Here is a 23758-nt window from a genome sequence, read left to right on the forward strand (position 1 = left end):
TGAGTGTTAGAGAATATTAAAAAGTCTTACGGACTCCATACTTTAAGCCCATTCTCTGCTAGAGGCGATTTTGTACAGGTTTTTGGTAAACTGTGGATCTTTCTTACATAATCAATTATGAGGGCAAATATTTTGCCTTTGTACCCCATCCATGTGAAATTAACAATCAGAGGGATAAACAGCATGGGTTTATTTATTCGTTTAAATCTAGTAATGTGAGCCACTAGATGGCACCATTGTGGTGCCACTACATCAAAACTTGCAAAAAAAGTATTGAACTTAAAAGTTTACCCTGCTTAAATATTCCCAGCATTTTACTTATGCCAATTCAGTTATATTCACTCCAATTTGTATTTTCGGTATCCTCCCAGTCCCACCACCTGGCGATACACGCTCAAAAACAAAACCACATAGAAAAAAAAACAAAAAAACTAGTCAGCTTGATTTACACTAGCTTTATTTGAATGAAATATAGACATGATTTTGTATCCATACTATTAACAGCTTTAAGAATACAAAAAGAGGTGAGGCTCATGCTACTGGTATATAACATTCCTTAATGCTTTCATTGGTTATTTGTTAATATTACAACATGACTTAAGGTACATAGGTATACAATTTGTACAAATGTTAAAGAGCTTCACAGTAGACTGTATTATAAAAAGCAAAGAAAAGAATGTGAGTGGGTTGTTCATTCAAAGCGTGACAGTAGTAGCAGAGCTGTTTTTCTATTGAAGATAGTGCATCCCCTTTTCAGTCTCTGTCATTTGCTTTCCGACAGTCTAAACGTTTTCTTTTACAGTTTGTCACCATCATCATCCGAATATGCAACAACTGTCACATTCCATATTTTGAAATGCTTTTATTTGCCTGCATGTATGGCTACAATACTACTAATTTCAAAGAGACTGACAATAAGGCATCTACATGTCTTTCAAAGAAATAACAGTCCTTGTTACAGAGATTAGAAATGCAGAAGAAAAAAAAAAATCTACACTATATTACTGAATACCCACTTATATGTGAATCAAAACCATGTGTAAGTAACTGGACAACCTGTGTTGGAGAGTTTACCGATAGATGGTGTAAATACAATTCTCCTCGCACAATTTTCTCACAGTTTCCTCTTAACCTCAGGTGCATTTTTAGGTGTTAAAACATGCATTTTGCTAAGGCCGTCAAACAGTGAAGTGCACATGTATGTTGAGGACAATAAAATGTCCCTTTTTAAACAATCCCTACTCATGCAGGCGTTTATCATCATCGTGATCATCTATTTTCACAGGGTACCACTAAAAGCGAAATCAAATTGACTCTTTTAAAATCTCAAATGTCACGCGTCAATGGTAAAATTGTGATTGTGCATGATAAATATACATAATAAAAATACATTTCACAGTAAAGAACAGAAAAGTGGTATATCTACAGTGAGCATGGAGATGATAACGGCTTGATATTGTTTCAGTGTTCACTGAATTTGACCTCATTTTCACATTACAGCCACAGCATATTATGCGCTTTTTCATTTGCTATAGCTGTAGAAGGTGTATCTGTACCATATTTGCTAAAATTACTTGACTAAATAATATTTTGTAATTTCACACCAGCATGACATCATGATTTCAATGGGTTTGTAGAAGGTTAGAATGTTTTTGAGAGGGCTGAGAGAATATTTTAGATATAAATACAATATACAAAATAACAACCATCCTACTCCATCACAAACACACATTAGCTCATACAAGATCCACACATACATATTCTCTCCATTCGGCAGACTGCTTAACAACTAATAAAAAAATTCAAATGTCCATCGTAAGTTACACGTCGAAACATGGCATCTTAAGCAATTTGGCAAAAAACAGGAAAGTGGGAATAGGAGACATCCCTTGATAAGTCCAGTGAGGCACAAGACCTCAGTGATATGGTAGCTGAGTGAGAGTGAATTAGGAAAGAGGAATAGAGGGATGAATGGATGGATTAAATGAGAGAGAGAGAGAAGAGAGATTGAACTTTAGTCTCTTGCTCTGGGAATTGGGACAGAGCACTGTCTCTTAATGTCCTCCATGGCTGCCACTCACTTCCTGCTTTCCGGAAAGCTCGGTGTCCCAGTCACGTGACCGCTTTTTACATGCAGACTGCAAGACATAAAGGAAAGTGGTGAGAAAAAATAGTCAACCAGATGCTAGGACATTAGCATTTTGTTTGCAAAACATTTTAAGCTTATTTATCACGTACACTGCTAAGTCTGCTAATGTTAATTCAAATGCTGTTTCAAAACTGCAATATACTTTGCACTCTTTTCCTTTGCTCTTCTCCCAGCTCTTTAATCAATTAGCATGACAAGCTACTATGCTACTATGCTATGTCACCTATCATTTCACATTAATACACACATTGCTCTTTCCATCTGCACTGCATCTTCTGTGCCTCCAACCACTGTCTCACTCTGTTGTATGACTCAGCACAAGTCGCCAAGGCAAAGGGGATAGTGAGAGAGAGAAGAGAGTGGGCCTTGCACCAAAGCTCATGCAGCGATGTTATATATCACCAGCGTCTGCTCTACTGCAGTGCTGCATTAGCACTCATCAAACATTTAGCAGACACACCCAGCTCTCCTCTCCCATCCCCTTCCTTTTTCGGTCACACTTAACATCAGGGTGAACAGTGTAATTATTTTAATAGGTGACGGGTAATACATGTTTATTTTATGGAGTTGCCTCTGATTATGAATGTTTTTATTGCAAATGTGTAATCATTTTGAAATGTAATATGAGTATCAAGTATATTTATGTGCACTTTCTGATTCAAGTCGGACTAAAACAATAATTCATGTTTTAATTAATCTAGGTAATGCAGTTCTGCTTCATTAAGGATGTAAACACATTAATCATACTATAAACAATCAAGAGCTTTGTGCGCACATTCCAAAAGACGTGACATGCAACATGTATTCGATGAAGAGTGTAGCTTGACTACACAAAAACTAAACATGTCAGTGTACTTACTGTAATTTAGTATTACCCATTCAAGTGCCCCTCCTATATTATTACCTAGCATTCCTTTATCATTTCTTGGGAAAACTGACACGGAGAGTCAGGTAGCACTTTACTTCATTCAGTACTTTAAGACTTATTTAATTGAATAAATAATAATCTATCAATATCATTGAATACAACTTTTATGATTTTTTATCATTTTATCTGCTCGTATGCCACTACCATGGATTGTATTTGATCATACAGTGTATCTTATAAAATTAATTGGTTCTCTAACTACATATTAAAGGCTTTGATGATTGGAAGAGAATAAGAGAGCGTATAAGGGAGGGGGTGGGGAATTAGACTCGGTCTTTCACCACAAGTTCATCTCTCTTCACACGGCTTCCCTTTAAGACCCAGCAGTGAAGTGAAGGGTCAGGCAGCGGCATTCCTGCTTTGATACCGAAGGTCCCTTGGATACTGGTACATGGAACAAAAGCTTTTTCATCTCACCGAATGGAAATCCACCCCTAATAAAACTGCGATCAATTGATGCTTTTAAAAAGGCACCATGAAAAAGTCTGATGGTGAGGTTTACTAACTAATGTGGAACTTATTTCTCTTTTGTTTGTGATGGACAAAACTAATTTTGAAAACATTTTAATATTTTGTTGTTGTTTTGTTCTACAATAAAAAAAGAAAAAAGAAATTAACAAAATAATTTCAATAAATTTATAATGACTCACCTGCTCATGACACTGTGACAACCTCTGTGGAGACAGGCTCAATCTCATTCTCGACCTCCTCCACTACCTCCTCTACTGCAATGGCATTTGCTGTCTTCTCAGGAGGAGTCTCCTGCTTGGCAGGTACATTTTTTGCATCCGTCTTTTGACAATCTGGATCTCTGGACTCTCCCTGATTTGTCGTGTCCTTTGTTGAAACCTTCGTTTGAGGCTCTTCCAAGTCTTTCTGAGGCCTGTCTACTACTGATTCCTGACCATCTGAACCGTCTTCTTTCATGTTTGTCTCAATGTCTTGAACAGGTACATTATCTGCATCTATGACATTTATGAAACCCACGTTAAACTCCTGTGCGGTCTCAATCTGTACCTCCTGTGCCAGTTGACACTGCTCAGCTACAAACTGGTCTTGACTTGCAGATATTTCTGTCATCCTTTCTTCTGGTATGGCTTCTGAAACTTCTGAATCTTGTGTCTCTTGCTTGACTTCTGTTGGCACTTCTGTGGAATCTGACTCTACTTGACTTTTTCCTTCTTCACTTTCTTTGGTCTCTTTTGCTTGCTTTAGTTCGACTTCACTTTTCGTTACCTCTGTTTCTTGGTGCACATCTGCCACAGAGACTGTGGCAACCTCCTCATTCTGAGCATGGATTTCATCTGTGATAGAGACTGGGACTGTTTCAGAGATCAGGATGGCTTCATTGACTATTTTTGTTGGTTTCTCAGTGACAATGCAAGTTTGTTCATTGTCGTCTTTGCAGCTATCGTCAGATGCCTTTTGTTTCTCTGGGCTTGTTTCTAGTGGAGCTTTTTCCCCTGAATTGACTTCTGTTGAAGGTTTTTCAAAAACCGCTGGGAACTCTTCAATTTTGACTTCCACTGCTGTGGTACAGCTCTCTATCTCCTCAGTGGCTTTCTCAGACACTCTTTGTTCTGCATGTGTCTCAGCAAGGTTCTCCACAACAATTTGAATGACCTCTTGCACAATAACACTGCTCTGTTTCTCAATGATTTCTGCCTCTGTCACTTGGGATGCCTGGATCACTTCAGTTTCCTCTTTCGCATTCTCAATAACTTCCTCAAACACAACACTAACCTTTGTTGAGGCTACTTCAAAGTTTCCCTCACTGACTCCTTGAGCAGAGACAACCTCAACATCATTCACTATAACCTGGATATTGTGGTCACCAGTGGGAAGAACAAGAGGAACATTTTCCATAACAGTTTCATGAGCTAGATCTGCTGAATGGGATTCTGTCGTCTCAGATGTTGAGTTTATAACACAGACAGTCTCTTTGATGACTGCAAATTCTTCAGTGGATTCTTCAGCCACAACAGGAATGCAATCTTCCGTAGACCAAGCAGTTTGAGAAGCAGACACCTCTGGAAGGGTTGCCATGGCCTCCTCTATTTCAGCGATGGCAACTCCCTCCACAGATGCTACCTCAATAGTGGCAAATGCCTCTTTAACACCCTTCAGTTCTTCCACTTTCTGACCTTCAGCAACAGTAACTTCTGTGACTTCTACAGTTTGAGCACAGATTGACTCTTCAACAGTTGCTTCAACAGGACCTGCAGCCTTAACCTGAGGGGATTTTTCTGCCATCACTGGCTCTTCAAGAAATTCTGGTTCCTGTTGTACAGCATTGATAAGCGCTACTTTGACTGCTGCTACTTCTTGGAGATCATTCACAGTCTCAGCTTCAGATATCTCCTTCATCTCTTCAAACTGTACTTTCTCCTCAACTGCATTTCCTATGGGCTCATCTTTGAGCTCTACTTGACCTACACTTATCTGAGCCTCATGAACCTTATCCTCAGTCACACTGACCTTTTCAGGCTCCTGTGTTTTGTCTTCAGTAGCTAACTCTGTGACTAGTGCCTGAGTAACAACTGTGACTGACTCTACTGAAGGCTTCTGATTGAGGCTTTCTTCTTTTACCGCCTTTATTTCACTAGTGTCAAGGCCGGTGCAAACAGCGGTTGCCTCTGTTTTCTCGTGTGCAACCAAGACTGTTTTCTCTTCCTTGATGGCTGACTCAACCAGAAGAGTGTCAGTGATGACGGCAACTACGTTTTCCTGTTCCTTAGTCATGGTGACAGCTATGGCACTTGCGGTAACACTGATAGTTTCCACAGCTTGTTGTAGTACGACATCAGTCTTCTCTACACCATCACCTGGGACAGGAGTTGTCTCACCTGATGTAACTGGAGATGCTGTAACACGTGAAACAGCAGAAACCATTTCAGTCTCCTCTACTTGTTCAAGGGCCGTAACTGCTTCTGATGTAAGCTCGACAATGTCCTCTGCAATGGTGTTATCGGTTGATTTGGGTGTGGCAGCTGTGTCTCCTTCTTCAGGTATGTCACTCAATTGCTTTCCCTCTGTCTCATCCTCAACATTTTCCACAGTGGTTGAGATCCAAGATGGTGATCTATCCTCAGTTATAGCCTTTGTCTGAGTTACTGGTGCAGATTCCTGCTTCACCTCCTCTGCCTCTGCAGATGGTTCATTGTCATATTCGGAAAGAGGCACCACAGCTGGAGTGTCGGAGTCATCCTCTGCTGAGCCAACGTCAGAAGAAACCTGCTCTTGTTTACCATCAGACTTCTTCTTCCTGCGGGGAATCAATTTCCTCAAAGAGAAAGAGGATTCTTCTTTGGGGATTTCACTGTCAGAAGTTGTCTGCTCTGGGCCTGAGGCTTCATCAGACTTGTCTTCTGCTTTAGGTTTCTTCCTCTGGGTTACCAGCCTCTTGAAGGACTCCCAGGTAGACACAAGTTCTTCCTCTGGTTCGGGGGAAGAAGCCAAATTCTCATGATCAGCTTCACCAGAGCTTACAAGAGGGGACTCTGCAGTCTTTGTCTGCTCTTCTCCAGACTGCTGCACTTCTTCCTCAATTTTAGGTTCTTCATCATCAGAATCAGAAGTTTTTCTGGCCCTTTTTTTAGCTGACCCCACACAAATAAGAGCTTCCCAGGACACAGATGTATCCATTTTTCTTTTTGACTCCTCTGCAACTGGTTCAGGCTTCTCAACTTTTGTCTCAGCCTTAGATTCTGCTTGTGATTCTTCTTTAGACTCAGATGGTACCTCTTCAGAGGGTTTAGGCTCATCAGTTTTCTCATCGAAGATGGCACTTTCAGTTGAAGATAGGGTAGAAGATTTGGGTTTGTCTCCAGGGGCTTCATCTTCGCTCTCAGATGGCCTTTTGACTCGTTTTTTTGGAGTGACTAGTTTTTTGAAAGAGGACCAAGGTAAAATTCCATCTTTCTTTTTCTCACTGTCAGAAGTGACTGGTTCGCCATCAGGCTCCATGGCTTGAGCCACCTCAGCTTGAGTTACCTCCCCCACAAGATGCTCACCAGATTCTTCTGGAGAAGATGCTCCGCTGTCAGGTTTTTGGGGCTCAGCAGACTCAGTGGAAGACTGGATGTTTTCAGCAACTTGTTCACTTGATTCTGTTTGCTTTGATTCAGCTTCTTTCTTACTCTTCTGCTTTTTGGATGACAGCTTTTTTAGACCTGCTCCTGTAAACAGCTTCTTAAGTGGGCTTCCCTGAGCCTTGGCTTTCTCCTGAGATGACAGGATTTCAGCTTCAGTGGTCACCTCATCTGAAACATCTGGCTTGTCACTTGTTGGTTTTGCATCATCAATAGGTTGGGATTCATCAACAGTTTCAGCAGCTGGAGCTTCAGCAGTTTCAGTGTGAGTCAAAGTTTCAGCTTCACTTGTAGTCTCAGCCTCTAGTTTAAGATCTTGTGTCTTTTCTGTCTCAGTGGAAGTTGATTCAGCTGCAGTTTCAGCTTTAGTTTCAACTGTTTCTGAGAGTTTCTCTACTTGCTCTACTTCACCCTCAGCTGGTTCTTTCTCTGCGTCCACTTCAGCTTCCTCTATACCCTCAACAACACCATCTGCGGTCTCCTCAGTTTCCTTAATGTCCTCCTCAGCAGACTTTTCTTTGACTTGTTCCTCATCTTTGGGCTTTTTGAAGCTTGTCTTTTTCCGCAGGTTAGAAAAGATTCCCTGAGTGAAAAATTTCTTAAAGGGGCTTTGTGTCTCTTGAGAGGGTGGACTTGTGGGCAATTCAGTTGGCACTTCTGACTCTAGTTCTTTCTCTGATATCGTCCCCATTTCTTCAGCAGATTTTTCGGTTGCCCCATCACTTGCCTTTTCAGACTCTGATGGGGCATCAACCACAGTTTGGTCAGTTGGTTTCTCTGCCTTATCAGTCACATCTTCAGTCGTGGCCTCCTGCTCTTTTTCTGTGGTCTCTGGTGGTTTGTCCTCCACAGATTTGTCTTCCTCTGTTGCAGGTTCCTCTTTCTTTTCCTCAGCAGCTGCATCTGCACCACTATCTGCTTCCTTCACTGTCAGCAGTTGCACAGGCTCAGTCTTCTCATTCTTGTCTTTCTTCAGTGTGAACTTGAATCCAACAAAACGGAAGATCTTCTTGAAGCCCACCTCGTTTGTCTCCTCTTGTTTTTCTTCTACCACCTTCTCTTCTGCAGTTGTAATTTCATCTGCATTTGCAGAATCGTCTCCTTTCTCTCCATTAACTTGAGGGGTAACCTCTTCCTGATGCACCTCAATTGTTTCAGGGCTGTCTTCTTTTTGGGAGATCGTGTCTGTCTGGCCAACTGTAATGAAAAATATGCAAAGTTTTAGTGAAGTTTCTAGTACATTTTTTCAGTTACAGTTGTTCAAGTTACTTGAGTTCACAAATGGAAATAATAAATCCATTATCATTTGAATCATCACGGAATGAGTTAACAGATGATCAAATATCATAACACTCAAAGCCTTATAAAACTCATTTGTCTCTTATGGATAGCCAATTCTCAAAATGACTAAGTGTAGAAAAAGCTATTTAGAGTAATAAAAACAAAATACATGATCTAATGTAATTATTTCAAGATGGAGGGTTGTGGCATTTGAAGGAAATCAGAGCCACATTGCTAGAAAACCTGCAAAAATATTCACCCCCCTGTACAGATTTAATCAGCCATATGATGGTAATTTGATAATATGCTTACATTTTCTGGTCTCTTTCCTAATGAAATCTGGGGAATGATGACAAGATTTTACATCAAGGCAACCAGGGGAAATTTCCATGTTGTAAGCTTCACAGTTATGCAGGCTATGTTGCCAAACTTGTAGACTATGAAATTGACCTTATTTTTTTAAACACAGCAAACACATAATGAAGGGGGTGGTTTGTAATATTACTTTATTAATCTACCTTAAGCCTGTATATGTGTCCAGTTCTTAAGCATCCGAGAATTTTTTTAACTAAAATTGCAACAGGTGGGATAAACAAAAGAACACAAACACACACAAACTTATAATGTCTTAAATTCCTCCCTTGACTATCTGTGTTTTGACAGGAGTGGGTCGGTTTTGAGGGTGTGGGGCTAGGAAGAGGGAGTCGAGTTTGCATGTAGTGTGGGCCTCCTGGAGGCTCAGTTTCCCTTTGACATCCAACCTAGCAAGGGACCATTCACATCTGGCTCTGCTTGCTCTTGCTCTGGGGTCTGAAACCCACCCAGTGACTTTAAAAACAAATTCCAAGCATTTTTAATGCATGGATATCACATTACTTGCCTTCCTACACACTTAAATGACACAGGCTGAGATAAAAGGGCAGCCAACCCATTTATCTACCAAATCAACTTAAGCCACAGGTCAAAATGAATTATACATTGTTTAGAACAATTTTATTTTTATGTGACTTGTAAAGTCTTGGATTGATTACCCAAACCTTGAAACTCATACAATGAAACAACTGGACTGACTTATATATTGCCTACCATCATTTCAGATTTTCAGATCAGTAGACGGTCATTAAAATAAAATAATGATGCTCTTTATCGTGTTGTGGTAACTCCGTGGAAAATCACTCTTAAATTCATCCATCAATTTTATTTAGGTTTAAAACAAAAATGGAGCTCCATGTTTTCAATATATGATTTAAATTTAATGAAGCACCAACCTAATCCCACAATTCAATATGGTATTGGGATGCAAAGACAATACAGCAAACCCCCCACAGACCAAACCAAAATCTAAACTTCAGCTTAGGAAGACTGTATTGTGTTGTCCTCTTTGTCTCACAATAGGCCTCTGTTTTTTTCCTGCTTTGACTAAAAGGGGTGGGGGGCCCACACTATTGTCCATCCTGGAACTTAAACTACCATGATTAAAATCCTTATTGTAAAATGGGAAACGGGCATTATGGGAAGCCATATAGAATGACAGACAGAAATTTCTCAGCCTTGGTGATATGGAAGACGGATTTATAACACAAGCAGTAAGGTTTATAATTGAAACATTTCTGGTTGTGCAGTGTTTGTAAAAGTGTTAAAGTTGGGTGGGATCTAAATGTCAGGGTAGTACCATAATTAGACAAAAATTTGGAAAGAGGAAATATCATTAAACTAGAAACCCACCTTAAAGATGCACTCATGTTTTTTTGTGTGTGTTTGTTTACATTATACAGGACTTGATAAATCTGCAAATACAGATTATATGTTTTTTATTCATCTTTACTACGTTATTTTAAAAACATCTCCTTCTGGGTGTATTCCCAGATGTTTCTTCTTATACAGTTTTAACTAAGAAGTTAAGTAAAGAATATGAAGGACGCACATTCTCATGCAAAAAGACACATTGTATATGTGCATGTATATTTTTACATGATTACATTAAAGACAAAATGGGTCAAAGACTTGGTGAAGCCACCAGTTGCCCTACATTTGCCTTTATCTTAATGGTGGCTCATACTGGGGAAACTTGAGCCAAGGAATTCAAAAAAGCGTGTCTGTTGTGGCTGCTAAAGTGTGAAACTGTGGGTGAGCATTTTGGAATGGGTGGGGGAAGATGCCATCTGAAATCACAGTGGTGTGATAGGGCTTTCTAGAGATATGGGGGAGGGGTGGATGTTTGTTGAGATGGGCCTGAGGTAATGGTCAACAACCCACTACCCCTTGCTGTTACATGCAAATATAGGCTGTTCATTAGTGGAGTCTGTGTGTTTAGGGAGGTTGCAGTAGACTGACTGTCGGTCCCCCACCAGGCCAACTACCCCACCTCCTGCACTAAATAACTACACTTTAGTAACTCTGTGACTCCCTTTGACATGGATGTGTTTAGAGCATATATGGAATTTAAAGGGATAGTTCACCCAAAAACAAAAAAATATGTCATTATTAATCACCCTCATGTTGTTCCAAACCTGTGTAAGTTTCTTTCTTCTGTTGAACAGAAAATAATATATTTTAAAGAATGTTGGTAACCAGACAGTTGATGGGGCCCACTGACTTCCATATCTTTTTTTCCTGACTACCAACATTCTTTAAAATATATTATTTTGTGTTCAACAGAAGAAAGAAACCAATACAGGTTTGTAACAACTTGAGGGTTAGTATGTGATTCATTTTTTTTTTTTTTTCATTTTTGGGTGAACTATCCCTTTAAGCCAATTTAAGTCAAATTAAATTGTCAATTTAGGACTAAATAGATTAAACTGATATAAACAGAGATAAGAACATCCACAAAAAAGTCCTAATAAACATCCCCAGCTAATCAAAACACTCTCTGAAGTCATGTGCAGCAGGTAATCAATTCCATACACCCACACCAACTCTATAGAGAACCCTGACTAAGATCTAAGGGGCTTAAAAACTCATTAAAATTCCTTAAAAAGAAGGGCATCTGAGACCACTATAGCCCATCAGCTCTGAACATTTCCAAGAATTCTATACATTACATGTATAAACCCACCTAGCTGTACTTTTTCACATACTAAAAATGAATACGAAGTGGTTTGAAATGAAACATTTTAAGGTGGTTTAGGTTTAGGGTGGCCTCCCACACTTAATGGTTAATGCTTCACACTGTCAATATACAGAACAATTTTTAATTAAAAAACAAATCCCTGATATTCAATAAGTTCTAGATTCTATCAAAGAGCAAGAATCAATGAAATGCAAAAATAATTAAACATACACACAAAAAAAACTTTAGATATGTCAGAGAAAGCAATAAATTACTTGAATGAAAAGTTCTATATTTTTTGATGAATAACAAATATTCAAGTAGGCTATTTAATGACATTAGCCTCTACACAAAGATACCATAGGCTACAGATCATGTATTAGAATTTGGGTCCCACTTTATATTAAGTGGCTTTAAGTACTATGTACTTACATGTACTTACATTGAAATTAATAATTTGATACAATGGACTTATTGTGTAACTACATGTTTTTACATTGTACTTACATTTTAAAAATTCCTGCATGCAATTACAGCTGTAATTAATTTATGTAATTACATTTGTAATTACACAGTTGACCCTTCCCTTACACCTTAAACCTACCCAATCCACCACACCTGTCCCTAACCTTACCCGTATCACACCTCAATAGCAGCAAAAGTGTTTTACAATACAACATGAACACAATAAGTACATTGTACTTATTTTTTTATGTAAGTACATAGTACTTAACGCCACTTAATATAAAGTGGGACCAGAATTTGTCCACCATTTTACTGAATTGACTGATTACTGAATAAATTCATAAGATGATCCATTAAAAATAAAAATAAACCTGAAAATAAAATCTAGAAACTCCTACAGTGCCGATCTAATTTATTATCGCTCCCCTGTCCTAAAATATTAACCATAATACGCCCCAACTATAACAAGTCATAGATTTTAGATGCATCTTACCTGTTAGAGTTATTGTCCCAAGCATTTCAAAAACTTTTGCAATTACTTTTCAGGAAAAAAAGAAAAAAAAATCAGTTTAACTCGATGACAGTGATGCGTTTCTGAACTCCCCTCTTGTAAATGTCCTGCTTCCTCTAAGACTATGATCAGCTGATTGGCTTTAAAGCTACACTCTTGTTTCCCTCTCTTTCTCTGTCCTGTGAGCTTATTGAGGTCAGGCTTCTCCTCTTCTGAGTTTCTGGGTGAGAATGAGGAGAGCGGGAGGGTAAAACACATTTCAACAGACACTGACACATGTCCTATGTGGGACCACCCCACCCATGCCCCCCCACTCCCCCTCCCAATCACCCCCCACTCCTCCTCAACTTTTCAGCTGTTCTCAGCCCCTCTCTACTGAATGAGTTTCCCTCTTCCTTCCCCCTCCACTCCTCTTCACACACTCCCTCCACCCACTCACACAAACATTCCTTTTTCCAACTTTTTCTTTCCCTGTTCAAAACGACAGAAATTGTCAAACCATAGTTAAAATGAGTGTATGTGTGTGTGTGAAGGGAGGGAGGATTACTCATGTTATCAAAGGCATTTCTGTACATGATGTTTTACAGAGCTCCATCTCCCTTTCCCGTCTCCTAAACAACAGGCTCCATATAAAATGGACAAGGGTGAAACAAGGAACTCCACGATATCTTCTCCTATATCTTTATCTTTCTGCTTCTTCTCTTTTTCACTCAACCGAGCTCACATCTTTACATCTTCTCCACAACACTCTCAGTCCAAGGGCTCTGCTATAAGTATGCAACTTTTTGCCACATCTGCCAATTGTGAATGAAAAAACTGTAAACAATTATTTTCAAGATTATTGGCGGATGGTCCTTGAACATATGTTAAAATATGGTAACCTTTTCTGACAGATGTCAGTTGCTTTGAAATATTTTAGGACTTTTTAAAAAATATTTTACTGTTTAATAAAAATGTCTCCCTTATTACTATTAACAAAGTGAAAGGTTAGCAGGTAAAGTGACTTTCTATTTAAATTTGCGTCCCAGACTAGGTAGTTTAGTGCTTATGTAATGAGGCTGCCACTTTACAGTGCAAATGGTCCATTCAAAGCGTAAACTGAGGCAGCTTATTTCATTCAACTTTGTTGAAGGAGGATGGCTGAAGAATGCCAGTGAGATTCTTCGGCATACAAGGGTCTAATCAGACATCTCACACCTTGCCATTGTTCCCATGGAATGTGCGAATTCCAGCTGAAATCTTCTTCTAAAGGGGTGATAACAGCTCTAATCCAGTTTGGTCTGGAACCTAAAGACTACGCAGAAACTCATCTGGTTAAGATTGGTATTTTATCTCAGCCAAAAACCAAAAGCTTCTTCTGTATTATTCACTTGACCAAACACAAATTGTATTACAATGATTTGATTGAAATGTTATTGTGATGTTTAAGTTTCTAAACTGAGCCGGAAGTGTTTGGGTGCAAAGCTAGAGGGGACAAGTAGGGCAAATTCTTCTTGAATAGCTGATGAATAGCCACCCTCAGACTTTATTGTGATCTATAGTAGCAGACAAAGACATGGGGCTCAGATCAGAGGGATTTGACACATGGGAAAGACTTTTTGTCCCCAGTGACTCCATAGGAATGGAATTCAATAAGAACAGACTCTCACACACTAAAGACAGTGTGAGTCACTCCCATTTACTGTAATGGACATTCCTCGAAAGAGGAAGCTTGTCCTCTACATCTTCCTGTATGTATCACTCAAAAGCTGAGTCATATTTGAGGACTTGACCATGAAAACACAATTAATATGAATGACCCAATCTTGCCTGATGTAGTAAGATATGATAAAATACCAACAGCCAATCACCGTCATGGTCTGGCATGGTGGATCCAATACCCAGAATGACATCCATGTTATCTTTTCCACCAAGGAAATGCGATCAAATACAGAAACGTGAGCAGTCGGCAGTCTGTTTTGGCTGGGGCCATTGGGAGGTGGGCGTCCCACTGGCCTGGGGTCTTGCAGGGGATGCTACAACGTCATTGTAGACCCCAGCTCACACACGTACACACATACTTCCAGATACACACGCCCTCAACTATGCACGAATTCCTCGAGCCAGGAAGATGATGCCGAAATAATGGGAGGAAAAGGAAATGAGAGCTGTGTGAAGATCTGGCCAGTATCAGAAGACTGTCTCTAAGTTTCCAGCATTCTCCTTCTTTATACTTTCAATTGATTTTGCTCAATACATTATCTTTAAAACACAATCTCTTCATTTCGTACCTTCCTCTCTATATCTCTATATCAAGCTTTCCCTGTTATTCTTGCCGTTTCCTTTGCTTTCTATGGATAGAGGAAGCTGAGGAATGCAGCACAGGAAGAACGCTCATTCTTTTGCGTCATTGCTTCCTCTTCCCTCACTAGTTTCCTTGACAATTAGGTCATTTTCTTTCCCTTAGCTAATTTTTCATTTTCAGAAAGGACATTTTGACAATGACTCTTACAGAGTACCTAACTATCCAATGAGCTGTCACAGTGCAAGGTACAATTTGTAACAGTGACATCATAATTCATCACACTGTTTGGTCCATTTGGTTTACTTATGCTCTATGTAGCTATGTCATTGATACTGCAATCCAAACATATATATATAATTTTATGTATTTTTACATTATGTAATTTATTCATGTGATGGCAAAGCTGAATTTTCAGCATCATTACTCGAGTCTTCAGTGTCACATGATCCTTCAGAAATCATTCTAATATGCTGATTTGGTGCTCAAGAAAGATTTCTTATTATCATCAATGTTGAATACAGTTGTGCTACTTAATATTTTTGTGGAAACAGTGATACCTTTCCTGATATATATATATCTTCAAGATTCTTTGATAAATATAAAATTTGAAAGAACATCATTCATTTGAAAATTATTTTTTGTGGAATATTATAAAATGTCTTTGGTGGCTTTTAATCCACGGGAATGTGTCTTTGTTGAATAAAAGGTTTAATATCTTTAAAAAAAAAGAAAAAAAAAGTATGGTTGGCAAACCATACAACTAGTTCCCAACATGACTTAGCTCAATGACATAATATGAGACAATCAAATTTCTCATGAATGACCTTAAGTTAATGAGTTAGTGAGATTTTATGTCAACATGTAGTAATGTAAAATATCAAGCCAACATTTGATTGTTTGAACGGTGTATTCCCTCTTTATCCAGATCAAATCTCACTTTCAATATCCTTATGTCAACTGTCAGGACGAATGTTTAACACAGCCAAACAAAAATGAAACTACACTCTCTTTTTGCTTTTACTTTTATTTCTTTTGATTAATGCCTTCTTAACATCTCTTATACAATTTTATTGGCGCAAATTAAATGAATTAAATTACACTTAATCAAATATATATTCACACTCTCTCTGTGGTTTTCTCTTTCTGCCAAGGCCTTCATCGCTCCACACTTCTCACATTCCATTCTCATGTCATCTCAACTTTCCTCATCTGTGTGTCCGAGTATTACTGAAACATACTCATAGTATCAAATGCTTACTCAGTCTAGAAAATCCGTCAAGTTACTAATAGACCTCAACATAAGAAATCAGTGCAGTTTGTATGTAGTTTCAAAAGACCCTGACCTGAATATTTTTTGTCATTTTGAACTAGAAAACAAGTAGTCAACCAAAATAAAAATATGTTCACAATTTTCCAGGAATCTGACCACAAATCATACTTCAGCTCTGGTAAAATGATTCTACGAACACGCACACACACATACACTGTCAACATAAAATCCCTCAGATTTGGATTCAGATTCCGAACACCAATAAAAAAGCTGAAGCAATTATCAACCATCTCAGAGGTGGAGCTCTCTGTGGACACAATTCCACAGAAATAGGTCAAACCTTCAAAAACACACATACTAAACTGATAGCAAAAAGAAAATATACAATACAGCGACACACTTATGCCAGCAGGAATTCCTGAGATAAACAGATAATCACATACAGCCTGTTAAAACATGTTTGATATGGAGCACAGACTCATATCCTATCAGAGTAAAAGCACACACACACACACACACACACACACACGGCTTGGTGGGGGAGGAGGACTGTGTATGAGATAATGGTTGAGCTCACTCTCTGGACTCACTCACGCCGCCGCCTCCTAAACGCCTGGCAGCCAGCTTGTGTGTGTGTGTGTGTGTGTGTCTGTAAGTGGGTGGGTGGGAGAACTTAATTCTTTTGCAAACTTTTGTATAAATGTATCTGATGCATGTCTGTTCATGCAGGTCATGCAAATATCTGTGTTTGTAATTTTATGCTGACGCAAGTGCATCAGTTCAATCAGATGTGTGTGAGTGAGCGTGCATGTATGGCTGTGTGTCCGTGACCATTTGAAAAGCTAGGGGTATTCAAAATCGAAAAGATGCTGATTAAATTGATGTTTTTTTAATATCGAGAGCATTACTTTCTTTGTTGATTTTGGCAGAGGAGACATTGCACAAGATATTTCTGGCAGAGTGGACACCAAAATAATCATACTTCTCTCTCATTTGACTTTTTGTGACTCTGCGTACATGGTTTCTATTGTTAAGTTACACTAAAAACTGACAGCATCATATTTTGGGAGGTTTCTTAACAATGGAGAACGGACAGATATATCAACACATTAATTTTACACACAGTACATTTCTATAACACGTTCCAGGGGTTTTTCTGGCACTCTGGGGATGTTGGAGAAGATGAATGGCTGCACTGAGCACGCAAGAAAATGATGGCTAAATACTCTTGGCTGGCATTCATCATGCAGATTAAATAAAGCCAGTTTTGAGATCAGAAATTTTGGGAGTGTTTCAATGGCTTGTCCTGGTATTGTCATGATTGAGACTTTTCTACATACCGGTAATGTCTTACTGCATCTACAGCCACAAAGACAAGGAACAGGTTTTTCTTTGCATGTGAATGTGTTCCTTCCCATCCAAAGAAACTTATATTGTATTTAAGGTGTACAATTTATCAGTTCATGCATTTCCTGGGAACCAAACCCATGACCTTAGTGTTGTAATTGCCATGTTCTACTGTTTAGGCTACAGAAAAATGGTGGACTACTCATTTTATATTCACAATTCTTTGTTTATAAATGCATGGTTCAATATATACAAGTTTGTTATTCTACAATATGGATTCCTTTTTTCAGTTTGTTTGTGATAAAATTCCTCCATTTGATCACAAAAAAAGTGTGTTAATTGACCACAAAAAAAAAAGACACCTAAGATTTCGACACATGCAATGAGGCTAGCTTATTAAAAACATGCACCGGTCTCTTTAAGGGGTCAGCTAGGTCATGGCTTACTAAATATTATTGGGGGGCAGCATCTCGGTGGTCTCTCTGAGTTGAAAAGCAAGAAAATAATGCAAAAAAGCAATATAAATAAACAGGGTTTTCATTATTCCTCTAGGGTTTTCTCACAGTCCATTGGTAGGTCTATGTTGGTGTCCACTCACTGTAGCCTCTATGTAGGTGTTCTCATCCCTATTATAGCTGGGGATTATGGGAAGGATCAGTAGGGGTACGAGGGCACACAGATAAAAAGATAAAGATCACATCTTAAGCCTCACACACACACACAGACCCCTGATGCTGGGAGGCGGACAACTATTAGTGTCAGTCATTGTCATTCCACACACACAGACACGGTAATAAAGATATAAGAGTGATATATACACACAATGTACAAGCGCATATAGTAAGATCATTTACCCTCAGCCGGTGGGTTCTCCTCCGTGTGACCATTATACTCTGTCTGATCATCTGTCTTCCCATTAAGACTGGAAATAGAGATCTGTCCATTCTTCTGAAGAGGCTAGAAAGAAAGAAACAGAGAGATGAAGGGTCAATATTGTACTATGATCTTTTCAGCAGGGCACTGGCGATACAATCTTCTTGCTCTCTCTTTGCACCAGACTTTACTCATTTGTAGTTTTAGCCTTTTGGTTTTGAATTTTCAACATATAGAAATAATCAAGTTTGGGTTTTTTTATTAAAAAAATATTTACATTATAGTATACACTAAGGTTTAAAAGTTTGGGGTCGAAACGATTTTTTTAAATGTTTTTGAAAGAAGACTCTTATGCTTACTAAGGCTTAATTTATTTGATAAAAAATACAGTTAAAAATAGTCATTTTGTTCAATATTATTACAATAATAAAAAAACTACGTATATTTTGTTAGATTTTAAAATGTAATTTTTTCATGTGTTGGCAAATCTGAATTTTCAGCATCATTACTCTAGTCTTTCGTGTCAAATGATTCTTCAGAAATTATTCTAATATGCTGATTTGCTGGTCAAGAAACATTTCTTATTATTATCAATGTTGAAAACAGCTGTGCTGCTTAATATTTTTGTTGAAACTGTGATACATGTTTTTGTCAGGATTCTTTGATGAATAGAAGTTCAAAACAACAGCATTTATTGGAAATAGAAACCATTCCAAAAAGGAGCCACCACGTTTGGAAATCCAGTAAAAGAGCTGCGCACCATCCTAAAGGTTTGGCACTTCTCTTGTGTATAAAGTAAAGTGTTAAAACAGGGGCAAGAGAAGAACTCAGTTGAACACCAAGATTTGAGGGGATTTGACATTCATGGTTTTAATTTCAGCGCAAGCTTTCATGTTGGCTACATTCCAATTCAAAATAGCATTGATGATCTGACCGGCTCAGGAATTTAGACGGTGTATCCACATAACCAAGCATTCACAAATCCTACCGGTACAGTAAATATTTCAGCCAGGACAGAATGCCCAGAATGCCTGTCGATCACATTTAGGATTCTGTCAGCATTGCTGGACAGGACTGTAATCTAAATAGCACCTTTATACTCTAGTAACTCTACCGATTTAAATAAGCCTCTGAAAGGTTAACTGAGGATTTTTAGTGTATGATAAAGATATAGTTTATCACCTTTCTCTTCCCTTTCTACTGTCTGCTTGGCTTTTAAAGTCCATTAAGGTTTGGAGAAAACAAGAATCACAGACATTAAGCAGCATCCAATCAAAAAGACATTTCACTCAGAGCAGCCCAATTTTATTGAGTTAAAGGCTTCAGGCTAGTTCAATAATAGAACAGTGATAGGAATCACAAAAGACTCTCTTGTGGGGCTGAGGAAAATATGTGAGCAATGCAATTACATTAAGAAAGTTAATTTCTGTTTAGAGGCAGAAATAAACATAAGTGAGAAGACTCAAGCCTCAACCAGCTTTGACAGTGGTCCAGCAGGTGTCCTTTAAACCCATCCTGGCCTCTGACCCCCAGGCCTATCTCATGACAGCCATTCTCCACATTCCGAAGCCCCTTCACAGAATTCCAGCCTGATGGGGGCAACCCCACCCAAATTCCCCTATCAGAGCCACGTTTCTTCCCTTCCTTCATCTGCATCTGATCTGACATCACTTGCCATGAACAGATCCATAACTTGTAAGGTGTCAAAAATACACCATTGTTCAAACGTTTGGGGTCAGTAAGATTTTATTCAAAGAGAAATTAATACCTCTATTCAGCAAGGACATTTAAATTTATCAAACGTGACATTAAAGACATTTATAATGTAACAAAATATTTCTATTTCAAATAAATGTAGTTCTTTTGAACTGGTTTGAACTGAAAAAAGTGTATCATGGTTTACACACACACAAAAAAAAAAAAAAAAAAAATATATATATATATGTATATATTAAGCAGCACAACAGTTTCAACATTGATAATAATAAGAAATATTTCTTAAGCACCAAATCAGCATATTATAATGATTTCTGAAGGATCATGTGACACTGAAGACTGGAGTAATGATGCTGGAATCTCAGCTTAGCATCACAGAAACAATTAAATTTTAAAGAGTTATTTTAAATTGTTGTCACAATGTTTCCATATTTGGCAACAATAAATAAACTACGAAAATCCATTCTCCACAATAAATTTATTGAGGAATTGGACTGACTGAACATCATCACAAGATCAAATGTAATTTAATGAAAGACATCACATCACGTCTGCTATTGTTTGAGTTGTTTATTCAATTTTCAACATGTGATTTTCTTGATCAGATCCATGCAAAAACTATTAGACAACTGTAGCCTGATACTTACTACACTTGCTGAAATCTTCAAGCGGAAAAAAAGTCAAGATCACCATACTGATCCATATAGGAAGGTTTTATGCCAATTATAACAGTGAACACAAGGGCAAAACTGACATGACATGGACTATGGATAAATTAAGCTAAATGAATCTTATAATGCATACAGTTCTGATTGGCCACTTATGCAGTTTCTGCAAAAGGTGCAAAATCTGAGCCTGCTGCTAAGATCAAAACTCACCCGGGGCATTTAACAACTGTTCAACCAACAAAAAACTGACAGAATGTGTGAGTCACTGTGCTTGAGTGTGACAGTTGTTTAACTGAAATAACTAAAGGTAAACACAATCTGTCTTTACGGCACCACACAATTGTGGGTGGGAGGTTTGCACAGAGGTGTGACATCAGGTGTGAGTGTGTGTGTGTGTGTTGTCACAAATGTGATTTGTGCCTGGCCTTGTTCCCTGCTATTTCAGCACATTTATGCTGAACATTAATACAACAAAAACAATGTTTTCTTCCACACATTCTCACTCTCAGCTCATCACATATGGACGCTTGGTCAGGATCCCTCTGGATCACTTTTTAACACACATGGCTCCCTTTTAGCGTAATTTTTCGATATGCAGGGTACTCATTGCTTTCACACTAAAGCTCATTGCATTAGACACATTTGGCGTCAAAACACAATGAGTGTCAAAAACATGATGGGCATGGGAATTTTATCGTCATGATGAAATTATATATTAGGGGAATAATTTTGCCATTATGACATATATGTTGGGATTTTCAATTTAATCAGCCAGCATAATTTATACTATTTAGACATGTTTTAACATAACTAAACCTGTATATTATATAATATAAAACATTTTACCATGTTATTATCTCCACGAATGAAAATTAAAAATGTAGATCTCCTTTAAAGAGAATTGTACTGCAGAAGTGTAGAGTTAAAAACAAATAATAAAGTGTTTTAAATATTACATGTATAAAAATATATGTATTGTCTGGGGTCGCATCTTTGTCACCTTTTCACCCCTGATGAGTTTGCATCTCTGTTCGTATGTCTTTCCTAAAACTTCATTATCTGAAAATACCCCCATCTTTTTAATGCTTTCATCTGTTCTCCTGCCCTAGAACGCAGTCATCTGTCAGATTCCTTTTCTCTCCTCCTCCTCCTCCCCTCTTCTGCAGATCAGAGGTTCAGGGACGGCTGTCCATCCCACAAATCACTCTGCAGAGAGGTTGCAAATCTCTTCACTGTTGGACAGAAAAAGACAGCAAAATAGAGGAGAATTTATGCCCTTCTAAACATCTATCCAGTTGTCAAATACTACCATAGCATTCATCTGACAGATCTGTGACCTTCTGAAGGTTTTCAAGACTCTGTTGATCTCAATGACATTTTGGACTGTTAATAAATGTATACTTTAAATTAAAACTGACATACTTACAAATTTAAAATGAAAACAAACAAGTGGAGCCCATATAAGTGTATGAATATCACTGTATGAACTTATTAGAATTTTTTTTGTCACTAGAATAATAAAACAATATTGGACAAACCTTGACCTCTTGGTATGAACGGTTAGATAATTTATATGTTTTGCAGAATACCTGAACACTTGAGACATCATTTTCCTAGTGTGGCCTCAGTCTCTTAAAGGGCAATTTAAACACCTCAAGATGAATTACAGTGAGAGAAACGGCCTTCAGCAGGGTGTAAACTACAGACATCATCGTATATATCAAATTCTCATATAGCTATCATAAAACTGAAAGGCCAGGCTAGTTTATCAGCAATTTTCATAAGCGCTGCAAACGTGTTATGTGACTATAGATAATAAATGGATGCATAGAATAACAAAATTGTCATATACATTGTGAGAGGTCCAGAGGGGAGATGACACGTAAGCAAAGCTACAAGTTCTTGATTTTGGAAAATATATCTATTTGTTACTCAAACTTGTGGAGTTCGAGTGCTGCTGTCATTACAGAAAATGTGGGACAAACTTTCCAAGACATTTGAAAATTCATGTTCATTTTTCAATTCAATTTTTCACTCAAATTATGCTGATGATAATATAATTTGATAAGATAAGAAGAAAAATGTAGCAAATTAGAAGAGTTCAAAATGGCAAAATGTTCACTAGTGGTCCCAGACTTGAACCGCCTTCTACGCATCCAAAATTTTTTATCATTATAGAAGTGAAAAGAGAAAACATGTGATGTACTAAATCAAGCTGTAGTAGACAGACAATATCAGGGGTCAGAGAACCAGACTCTTTAGGACTCTTGTGGTGTGTTTGCAGAGTGTGGAAACGAAACATGATAGAATCTGTTGTCAAAGGAGTCTACAGGGAACTAAGACTTTAGATCTACAATCAGCAGCTGATGGTTGAACATGTTAAAGTCAGCAGACAGCTCCAGACAAATTTAAACTGAGGAACTATTGCCTTAAAGGGATAATTCATCCAAAGTCATACCGATTTGGAACAACATGAGAGTGAGTTATTAAAGACAGAATTTATATTTTTGGGTGAACTATCCCTTTAAGCAATTTGATTACACAAGGAAAGCTGAGGAAGTGACTATTACCCTCATTGCTTGCTTTTGCTATACTGTAATTTTCTTGCAGCGAAATTGCAATTAAGACTGGTATTTGAGATCTCATGATTGATGCATTATTATTCACTGTTGATGCCCCAAACACAAACCTCCTAAAACACACTTCTCTGATACAACAAACTGTATAAAAGCCACCAGACCCTATAACTATAAAACTATAATTCTCACATTCACCTATTGCTTATACTTAGTATTAAAAGTACAGTTCACCCCCAAAAAGTAAAATTCAGCAGAACACAAAAGAAGATATTTTGAAGAATGCCCATGCAATAAAAGTCAATAGGGTCCAAAACACTATGCTTTCATTCACTAGTGATAGGACAAATTGGCTACATGATTTCCATACTCTATTAATCAATGATTGCTAGCAGCTTTCTGGAGATTTACTTAGTGAGACAGTTATTGGGACGACAGACTATTTAGCTGTTTTTGATATGTACATATTACACACATTTATCTCATTTAACTTAATCTGCTCAAAATTCCAGTCGAATTTCAATTCAAAACAGTAAACTACTCATCC

General features: G+C 38.0%; 1 protein-coding gene across 2 annotated transcripts in view; it reads right to left on the reverse strand.

Annotated features, from left to right (window-relative positions):
- Positions 1-440: 440 nt before the first annotated feature.
- The window catches only part of akap12b (A kinase (PRKA) anchor protein 12b), a 38181-nt gene continuing 14863 nt past the window's right edge, over positions 441-23758 (reverse strand). The window contains exons 2-4 of one of the 2 annotated variants that reach the window (XM_081378752.1): positions 18233-18335; positions 3728-8365; positions 441-2138 (exon numbers count right to left, since the gene is read on the reverse strand). In XM_081378752.1, coding sequence (XP_081234878.1) covers positions 3732-8365; positions 18233-18335 — 4737 coding nt within the window. In that variant the 3' untranslated portion in view covers positions 441-2138; positions 3728-3731. Of the gene's footprint in view, positions 2139-3727; positions 8366-12459; positions 12879-18232; positions 18336-23758 lie in introns of those variants that run through there. The other variant, XM_081378753.1, reaches the window with a different exon arrangement.

Source organism: Scardinius erythrophthalmus (assembly GCF_964197995.2).
Source record: "Scardinius erythrophthalmus genome assembly, chromosome: 11".
Lineage (NCBI taxonomy): Eukaryota > Metazoa > Chordata > Actinopteri > Cypriniformes > Leuciscidae > Scardinius > Scardinius erythrophthalmus.